The 9,927-nt window shown below is 42.7% G+C and overlaps 1 protein-coding gene across 1 annotated transcript; it reads right to left on the reverse strand.

The window, feature by feature from the left end:
• Positions 1-5,862: 5,862 nt before the first annotated feature.
• Positions 5,863-9,514, reverse strand: LOC103743412 (rhox homeobox family member 1-like). The gene is made up of 3 exons (XM_008844672.1): positions 9,129-9,514; positions 7,200-7,245; positions 5,863-6,060 (listed from the first exon to the last, which is right to left on the reverse strand). Exons 1-3 carry the CDS (start codon positions 9,512-9,514, stop codon positions 5,863-5,865), a joined length of 630 nt encoding a protein of 209 aa, XP_008842894.1.
• Positions 9,515-9,927: the final 413 nt, after the last annotated feature.

Below are 9,927 nucleotides of genomic sequence, written 5' to 3' on the forward strand. Positions count from 1 at the left end.
ACACACACACACATATACACACACTGGAAAAGCAGAACATATGGGAAGTGTCTCATATGGGAAACAACATCATCATGGGCAAGATTTAATGAACTTGATGAACTTGTTCACAACTGAGATATGAGAAGGATAACCTGATTCAAATGCAAAGAATTTTATGAAGCACAGTGTCACAAATTATGTTGATCAGGTACCAAATTATACATAGAAGTAAGGTCACAGGTTACAAATAGGATTAAACAGGCCTAGGTCCTGTGCACATCTGTAGCAAAACTAAAAAGGGCTTTGAATTAGACTTTTTTTTAAAAAAAAGGTACTTTTGGAATCAAATAGTTGTGATACAGTTTTCATTGAAAACTTCCTCATTAGAAATTGGTATGAGTTCCCATCCAAATGACAAACTTTCCCTCATTCTATTCATCTCTTGAAGAACTGCAGCTCACAGTCAATAGTACTGCCAAGTTTCACATTTCGGTTGACTTTAAAAGTATTTTCCACCTTCCCATCATTATCTTTATGATAATTACGTTACTACTTGCCTCAAAAATGTATACTGATTTCCGCAGGTAATTCCTGTATATTTTTCTGAAAGAATGGAAAACTGTGTGCCCACGTTTAGAAGGTGAAATGGAAGACATTTTAACATTTCCACCAAAGTACTTCCCATGCCTCCCAATCAGCAACTTCAAGGTTATCACTTCTGTCCAGCCTGCATAATCTCCACTTTGGACGTTCTTACTGAAAGGCTTCCCTCTCCCGTTTCTACTTCTGTCATTTGGAGCCATTAGAGATTAGAAAGTACAGATTTATTTTTATCCATCAATAAAAAATAGTTGGCCCAGGAAAATTACCAGAAAACTAGGGGAAAAACAGGAGGATGGAGGAAAACAGAACAGGATGCCCCCCAGTCAAGCCCTGGGCCACATTCCGACCTGAGAAAACTATAGCTAAGGGCAGAGTCTGTTGCACATAGAAGTAAGTTCTCAGGGAGTTACATCTGCTGCCAGAAAGTCTAGTGCCACCACCTGATACACACACAAGGCAGAGGGATACTTGGGCCAACGACAAAATTACCCCATTCCCAGGATCCTGCAACAAGGACCTGCATCTCAGCATTTCTAGACACCTGCCCCCGGGCTGTCTCTTGTAACAAATACAGTCCATTTCCCTGTGGTGCAAGACTGTTCCCCAAAGCTTCTGGCCACCAGTACTGAGGGTGCGACCGCATTACGTCTGCTGTGATTCTACCCCAAATTTCCCTCAGCCTTTGGCTCAGCCATTCCAGTCCCAGTGCCTTGGCGCCCATTATTGCAACCCTGAACCCCAGTGTAACATGAGCCTTCCTCCAAAAGAAGGATGCTAAAGGATGCAGGGGCTGTCCACCTTCTTCCTGAGCCTTATACAAGCAATAGGCTCCATTAAAGCATTTTCTTATGAGTCAGTGTACCATGCTGTAATTTATCCCCTTCCCATTGCCCTTTCTGAGCCTCTTGACCATCTTCAGACAAACGCTAACTTCCATCAGCTGTTGTGTGGCTATTCCTGACATAAAGGAATGCTGACGCGACCCAGATGGAGAACCAGAGACAGACCAAGCAAGGATTCAACTTAATTCCAACTGGCTTAACCAATGAGTTTCTGGATGTCACAGGAGTATGGGTGAGGGGTTACACAAAAGGGCATGGATGATCCAAAGGAAGCTGAACTTGCTTCAACATCTTTCCATATCCCATCAATTCATGTTTAAACACAAACTTGTCCAAATCAAGTTCTAGAATACCTGCATTCAAATTTCTTTTTTCAGATCACTGAACTGAATTCTGGCTGATGTTACATGCAACCCCCTTGCATGATCCTTCTTGAGGGCAAACTTTACAAGTGTTCAGTATTTACCATTGGCAATAAAGTGAAATACACAAAGTATGTATGATGTTCACTTTTAAATATTTTCTCTGTAGCCATTCCAGCATGCACAGACAGTAACAGTGTTCTGTGACATCTCTCTTGAAGCCTCTTTAAGCAGATTTTTTACAGACAAATTTAAAAAGAAGCCAAACAATTAAGTTATTGATACAAATAATATTCCCATGGATTTAAACTTTTACAAGTTAATCAAGACTCAATTCATTAAGAAGAGATTTAACAACATTTTAAAGAGAAGCAGTATCACTTCCAGCAATTTACAAACCACACCTCAGGCTTCTCATCCTTTTCCTCAATTGAAAATTTTATTAATTAATTAATTAATTAAGTTATTGAAATATTCCCATGGATTTAAACTTTTACAAGTTAATCAAGACTCAATTCATTAAGAAGAGATTTAACAACATTTTAAAGAGAAGCAGTATCACTTCCAGCAATTTACAAACCACACCTCAGACCTCAGGCTGTCCCTTCACCCCCCTACTCTGCCTGTACCATGTAGTGATACTCCTGTACCCTTAGCAGGATTACACATTCACCTTCTTTTTCTTTATTCCTCCTCCAGAGCCTGCAGGATCACATTTGTGCTCACATTAGTGGAAAGGAGGGAACACAAAGGGTGTTTCAGGATCTCAGGACCCCAGTGCTTGGGAAAGCATGGTGAAGAGATGTAGACCGAGCAGGCAATGGGCAGCTTTATCTCTTTGCCTCTTCCAGGCACCTTTCACTTCCTGGACATCACTAAAGCACTGGTCCCTTCCAGATGATGACCGTGTCATTCAGGTCCTCATAGGAAGGTGGTATGGTGGCTGCAGCCTTGGGAAACTCCGGACCCTACTGCTGTGGATGGACCTGTGAGCTTTGCCGATGGTGAGCTGAGGCCTCCCAGGGTTAAAAAGGTACAGCTAGCCCTGTGAACCCAGAAGTGCACAAGTGCTCTCCTGTCTCCTCACACTGGTTACAATGAATTGAATTAGGGTGTGGTTTGTTGTCTGCTGTTCTATGCTGCTTCCTGTGAATTGAGCCTGTGAATTGCACCAGAGGCAGAAGTGCAAGGCTGTAGTGAGCACTGCATGCTTGCTAGAGGGGCACATTGCTGTGCTTGTAGGGGTGCAGAACATGAGTCTCCATGGGGATACTCAGCTGACATGTCTGCCTTAGTACACATCTCCAGAAATGGGATTTTTCTGAAATATGCAAGCCACCGTAAAGGCAGGAGGACAGTGCCCTTACAGGAGTTCTCTAAGTTTGCTATGTTTTCAAAGTACCTCTCGGTCTAATTGTGGATTCCCAGTAGCAAGTACTTGGGAAGGGAGAGAATTTAGATAGCATTCTTATATAAGAAGCCTCTTCCTCCACACTTGAACAGAGTTAGAACTTAGAGCCTGCTAAGCTCCCATATTCCCCCAGTATAAGTGCTTCAGGAAGGTTAGAGATACTCCTGGCAGTTCAAGAAATGGATCACAGGGTATCACCCTCACTCAAATGAGATTTGAGCAGTATTGTGCTTTGCTAAAGACTGGAAAGAGCTGCTCCATGCTATTGGCAATGTTAGTTCTGCGCTGAGCCATTTCATGTCTTTACTATGCAGAACTGTGTAATGGTTCAGATGCCCTTGAGACTCAAAGTTGTACACTGCAATGTTTTTTCTCATTGCTTAAATATGGTATGGGTCTCATAGTGTTGTCTGGTGGTTGAAAGCTGCTCTAGGCTGTATGAGGCTTAGTTCTAGCCACAGAGCCGAGGGAAGCAGGATACAATCAACTGACACTATTATCTCTCTTTCAACTTTGATATTTTTGATGACTGCCTCCCCTGTTGTGTGGTAAGTCTAGCTCTTGAGAGTCTCCAAGACTCTTAGGCAATCTCAATGCCCCAGAAAAGAATGATGCAAAATCCGTACCCTGAGATCTGATCCCCAGCTATAAATCTTCTTCTTGCACCTACCCAATGTCTGGGACTTGACAGCTTTGCCCTGTCAGAACCACTCTGCTCTTTGCCCACCACTTTCTCCATGACAGCACTCTGCCTATCTTCCCACACTATGGGCACACCAGCATAGCCTGATGGAGACACTTTTCTTTTGACCACAACACCAGTATCTGTCATACACACACATACAGATATTGTCCCCCGCTTCTGGAGAGAATAAAATCCAAAATAGACCCAGACTGTCTACTCTGCAGCCCTCTATGAGGGGAGACATTGCTAACTTCACTGCTCTTTGGGGGATCATGTTCTACTGTGTTACCTGTGACTTTCCCAAGGAGCCTGCGTGGTCTTCTCTGCCCATAAAGCTGCACAAGCCTGATCTCATCCAGGCTATACTCTACTGCCAGCAAGAGCAAATGAGACCACGGAGGAAGGCACTGATCCGACCTTTAAATGCAAACACCAAACTGTCTCCACATAAGTTTCATACACACTTCTTCCCCACCTTACCTGGAACCTGCACAATTTACACAGTTCCCTTGGGGTACAAGAAGGAAGTAACTGAACCCTGTCAAGGTTGTCTTTCTTATCAGGGATGTAGTTCTCGAGGGAACAGAGAAACATGATTTCCTGTTTTATTGATACGAATATCCAGCTTGGGACAAGACAGCCAAGTACAGACATTGGGGGTTATGAATAAAGACAAAGCATTTGAAATTGGATGTCCAGGGACCCAAAAAGTATGCAGCAATATAATCTGTTATGTAACTTTTTCTTGTACAATACCATTTTTGTGTAGGTTTTGTATACAGCCTTACGATCAAAAGCCTTGCCCTTTGCCTTCAACAATCTACCTGCATGTATCTGTCATTAAATCTGTGTGCCTACCCCATACTTCCTGTGTGCCCGTCTATGGATGCCTGTGTCTGCTTACGTGTGATCTGTGTGTGTCAGTGTGTGCCTGGTTACCTGCTGGGATTTGCATGCCTATCAGCCTGTTTACCTTTAAATAAATTTATACCTTGTCTGTTCGTGGTCCCTTGCAAAGGCTTCAACCATAACCTTACTTTCCTTGCATTGGATCTTGGAGCTCACAAGTTCCTTATGCCGTCATATACAGAGAGTCACCACTGCCCAGCTGTGGCCATCTTCGCTGTCATAGCCATCTAAGGTGGTTTCAGCAATTCTCAACCACTGGAATTGTTAAGGTTTTAAGCACTAGCATGTATAAATACACTGCGTTCATCTTCTGACTACAGGTGTATTGGGACCAGATACTTTTAGCTACTGATGCCTTATGTTGTCTGACATGATGGTCTACAACATGGATTTGTGAGCTAAAGTAAATCCTTTCTCCCTGAAATTGCTTCTGTCAGAGGGTTTTATCATAACTACAGGAAAGAAATGAAGAGACCCATCTTCCCCACCATCGTTCTCAGCTGCTTCTTTTCTATGAGGCACCAGAACCCAGCAAGTAGTCCTGTAGCTCTCTTGCTCTTCCTCATCCCACAAAGTTCTGATTCTATCTTTCCCCCTCTTCACCAGCTAACTCTGGATAAGTGTGCAGTTTTGTGTTCAAGGGTTTATTCTTAAAGTTATCATTCATTGTTTTTGCTACAAAGACCAAAGTTCAGACTCACTGCCTCTTAGTTCTGCCCAAATTGCCCTCCTGTGAGACTCTCTTCATGATGAAGGGCTGCTAAGACACAGTAGATACATCACAGACCGCCAAAGTCCCAGGTAAAGTGGTGCCAAGCACCTAGCATCCCACAGCAAAATGAAGATGAAGGTACCTACTGCCCATAAAGGCTGTGCAGGCAGCATGTCCCCTTGCTCTGATGAAAAGAAGTGGCCAACTTTGTATAAGGTCTGGACTATTGTTCTGGTGTGTTGTTGATGGGAAATTGAACAAAAATATTCTTTTTCCACGTGAAAGAGAGGGTACATGCAACACTTATATAGAGAAACCTGTACTTTATTGCTGATGTACATGAAGATCTAAGAGTGTCATGGCCAGCAAAGCGAGCCAAGGTGTTGCTGACAGAAGATGAACCCATTCTCAACTGTCTTCTGGAGATCAGAAACAGCGTTGGGCTCCATCTTAATCTTGACGCAGGCATGGTCTTGGGTACTAGGTGTCTCACTGCTGTGTAGTAATGCTTCCTGATTTTTCTTGTATTTCGCTCTCTTGTTTTTGAACCAAGACTGAAATCAGAAATGAAGTTATTTTCACATATTTAGCAGTTAACATTATAATGGAAAAACACATCATGTAACTTCATATGGAACTGACAGTCTCACCTTCATAGCAAAATAAAGTTTACATTTGCTCACATACTTTACAAAGCTGCAGGTATTACTCAACGTGGAGGATGTGCCTCCATTGTGGGAGAGCCTGGATTCCATCCCATCACTACAATAAACCATCAAACAAATTTGATGTGCATTCCTAACTCCAAAATAAGCAAAAATACCACCTAAGTTATAACAGCACACTCTTTTTTTCAGCTGTTTGAGAAGCACCTGACAGATTGAGGGTCTTCCTTTAAACAAACATTCAGTTGTCAGTTTTTGCCTTTTTCCACACTTAATGGGAATTTTTGTCAGTGGTTTGGCTTGGACCCATGATACAATGCTGGAAATTTTAAATTCAGAGCCATTGTTTTCTGAAGCATCTTATCAAATCCCTAAGGAAGATGCTAGGAGAACCACCTACTTGGACTATTTAGCATCCTTTTAAATTAAATGGGATTTAATAACTAGGAGTGTGTTATTTAGGTGAATTATCCTTTTTTTTCCTCAGATTTATCCACTCATGCCTTCAGCTATGTGTATATGCATAACATTTAGTTGCTCATTACAATGGAAACCTCTTGTCATGCTTCCCAGGAAACCACATATGCAGTTTCAAAACCCTGAGTTCCAACATGACTCCAGACAGAAGTCATCTGTAAAGGACTCTCCTGTCACAGAAAGTTGACCATCGATTATATAACAAATGCACATATGTGACATGTAAACAGACATATTGATATCTGTATATGCTGCATATAGACATACTTAAACCCAATTCCTTTTTCAAAGAATATAGAAGTTTCTTTGTTTTGGTTTTTCTTTACTAGATCCTGTTACTTTGCTTCCAATAATGGGAAAGGAACTATAGCTGTAGTTTACTTTCTCCATGTTCTACTTCCAAAGACCACAGAAGTCCAAATCTTGCTTGATAGCATAAAGCAGGCAAGGAAAAACACAGCAAATTCACGGCGTGTAAGACAAGGCCATGCAAGTCTAAAGCAGCTTTTAGATGGAATTCCTTGCCAACGTGCTCGTACTTGTTGACTGACCTTCACTTTGTGTTCATCGACATCAATGAGCTCAGCGAGCTGTTTCCTGTTGAGAGAAAGTGAGAAATGTTCAGTGTTTGCCACTAGGGGCAAATAAAGCATGCACTCTATATTTTCTGAGTGTTTTAAAATTTTCTATCCGTGTTCCCAATAGTAAATACACTTCCTTAATTCTTGCAAAGAGTATTGTATAGAAGTCTTATCTTGTCACAAAATTAAAGGTTGTTCTTAAGGACTCCCTAGTGGAGCTGCTTTGATTGCCTGGAGGGTAAAAGCTCTTGCTCCCAATCCTGCTGACCTGTTTTCTATCCCTGAGTCCCACGTGGTGGAAGGAAAGAGCCAATTCTTGCAAGATTTCCTCTGACCTCCACATGTTCCCTTGTTGTAGCAGGTACATTCCCACACACAAACACAAAGTAAATCAAACTGTAATAGCAGCACCCTAGTTATAAAATCTATCGATAATACACATTTTTGTATTTGTGTATCGGTATGTTCATTTTTGTCTGTGTAGATGTTTGTGTGAGTGTGAATGTGAGCATATGTGAGGGTATAAATGCTGGAGGACACGTGGGTTTCATGCCTCAGGAGACACCATCATGGTTTATTTTATTTGTCTTTTGAATTTGTATTTGGTGCATGTGCTTACATGTTTGAGAGACAGAGACACAGAGAGAGACACACAGAGAGAGGCACACAGAGAGAGATGGATCCATAAGCACTTTTGCCTGCTGAGTCACCTCCCTAGCCCCAACCGTTTTTTGTGATGCAGGGTCTCACTGGTTTGGAGCTTGCCAAGTAGGCTATGGTGGCTGTATAACAATCCCCAGTGATTGTTATCACCTCCCAAACACTGGGATTCCCTGTTGATGGTGATGTGAATTTTTCAGTCACAAGGGAAGAGAGTCAGTGGCTGCTCAAAGTAGTAAAGATTGAAATAATATAGAATCCAGCAATTCCATTTTTGATTATTCACCACGAAAGACTTAAAACCTGGATTTGAAGAGGGATTTGTCCACCTTGATACCCTGAAACAAAGAGCAATTCACATTGCCCGAAGCTAAAACCCACCCAGATATTCTTCCATAGATAGTGGTAAAAGTAAACCCAGGGCAGTTATGTAATGATGCCTTTGGATATAATTCAGCCTTGAGAAAGCAGAAATTCTGCCACATAGGAAAACAATGATGGGCTTTGAGGACATTATGGGTCCTTAGAAAAGAGTAGAGCCTGCATAATTTCCCTCATATGAGGTAGCTAAAGGAGTTAGATTCAGAGGATTGAAAAGTAGAATTGTGGTTGTCTAGGAAGACTACTTGGGAGAGCAAAGAGCATTTGTGTAATAAGGTCATAGTGTCTGTTTTGCAACACAAAGATACTTTGGAAAAACCTGGCCCCAAACTGTCCTCTTCACGTTGCTGAGATCTGCCCTTTTTTTTTTTAAAGACTTGGTTGAAACAGTGGCTTTTATGTTTCTGTGAGCATTTTGGTGGTTTGTTTTTCATCAAAATTGCATGGAAGTTTGACCTTGATTCTCACAAAGCATCTTTCCTCTCCCGACCAAAATTCCGCAGAAGACTTTGTGGTTTCAGGGCCAAGAGGGAAAGGAAGCCAAACTTCGTGGCTCAAAAAGGTAATCTCAGTTACTGAGGAGGCTGAGGCAGGAGTTCAAGAACTGGCCAGGGCAAAGTGTGAGTGCAAAGCCAGTCTGGGGAATTCATACTCTGTCTTAAGAATAAAAGTAAAATAGACTGGGATGTGGCTCAGAAGTAGAAAACTGATCTAGCATTTCTAGGGCTTTGGGGTTCAATGCCCAGAATACAATTAAAAAAAAAAAAAACCTAAAACTAAAAAACAGAGACTAGGAGAAAGTAAAGGAGCCCAAAGCCCTGAAAGACATAGTGGCTTTTGAACAAGCCATGTACATACCTTTTCTGCACATCAGGATGCTGATTTTCTTGGAAAACTCTTTCCAGTTCTCGCAGTTGCCCACACGTAAACGTGTGGCGTTTTATGCACCTCTTGTTCAGGGGCTGAGGAACTTCCCCAGACACGTTCCCAGGCTCCTTCTGTTTCCTCTGTTGAGACTCACGGTTTTTCTTTTGGGTGTTGTTTCTGTTTTTACGGTTGTAGCTGTCATCACCCATAAGACTCAGGTGGAAGTCACGGCCCAGCTTGTGCAGGGCACTTACAGGTCCTCCCAAGCGGCATGGGCGAGCTGCCTCAGCCCACATTTGCTCAGGTTCACTGTTAACTACTTCCTCGTAGAAGCCCACTCCATAATAGTCGAGGTCAAAGAAGTAATTGCACCCCATGGCCAGAGCTCTGCAGAAGGCACGCAAGTGGCTTCCAGAGAGGCTGTGTACCTTGGAACCTTCTAGAGAAGGTATCTGGATCTGGGTTTTTGGGGTTACAGGGTTACCCCAGGCTGCACATGCCCTCTCTTTGCACGCATGCGCCCTGTTTCCACAGCGACTATTGGCTTTTGGCTCACAGCTCTGGGTCGGGCTGGTTTAGCCATTCAAGGGATGGGATGTGCGCTTGAAGATGCGGACACACCCCACCCGGGCAGACATTTATTACCATAAGGAGGTGTAGCAAAATGAGCAGCTTGGAGCAGAATGTTGCCTTTAGGAAAGACGTTTGAGAAATGGACCCAAAGTTGGGTTTGAGCTGGAGTCTCCCTGGCTCAGAGCGAGGACTTAGAGACGGGCTGAGAATGGATGTT

Source organism: Nannospalax galili, unplaced genomic scaffold (assembly GCF_000622305.1).
Source record: "Nannospalax galili isolate Female #2095 unplaced genomic scaffold, S.galili_v1.0 scaffold2282, whole genome shotgun sequence".
NCBI classification, from domain to species: Eukaryota; Metazoa; Chordata; class Mammalia; order Rodentia; family Spalacidae; genus Nannospalax; species Nannospalax galili.

Bases quoted from the DNA above. Each gene is read 5' to 3' on its own strand.
- LOC103743412 (XM_008844672.1), bottom strand. From the start codon at position 9,514: ATGGGGTGCAATTACTTCTTTGACCTCGACTATTATGGAGTGGGCTTC. The intron at 7,246-9,128 runs GTATGTACATGG...TTCTCTCAACAG, and splicing joins CATCCTGATGTGCAGAAAAG to GAAACAGCTCGCTGAGCTCA. The intron at 6,061-7,199 runs GTCAGTCAACAA...TTCTGATTTCAG, and splicing joins TCGATGAACACAAAGTGAAG to TCTTGGTTCAAAAACAAGAG.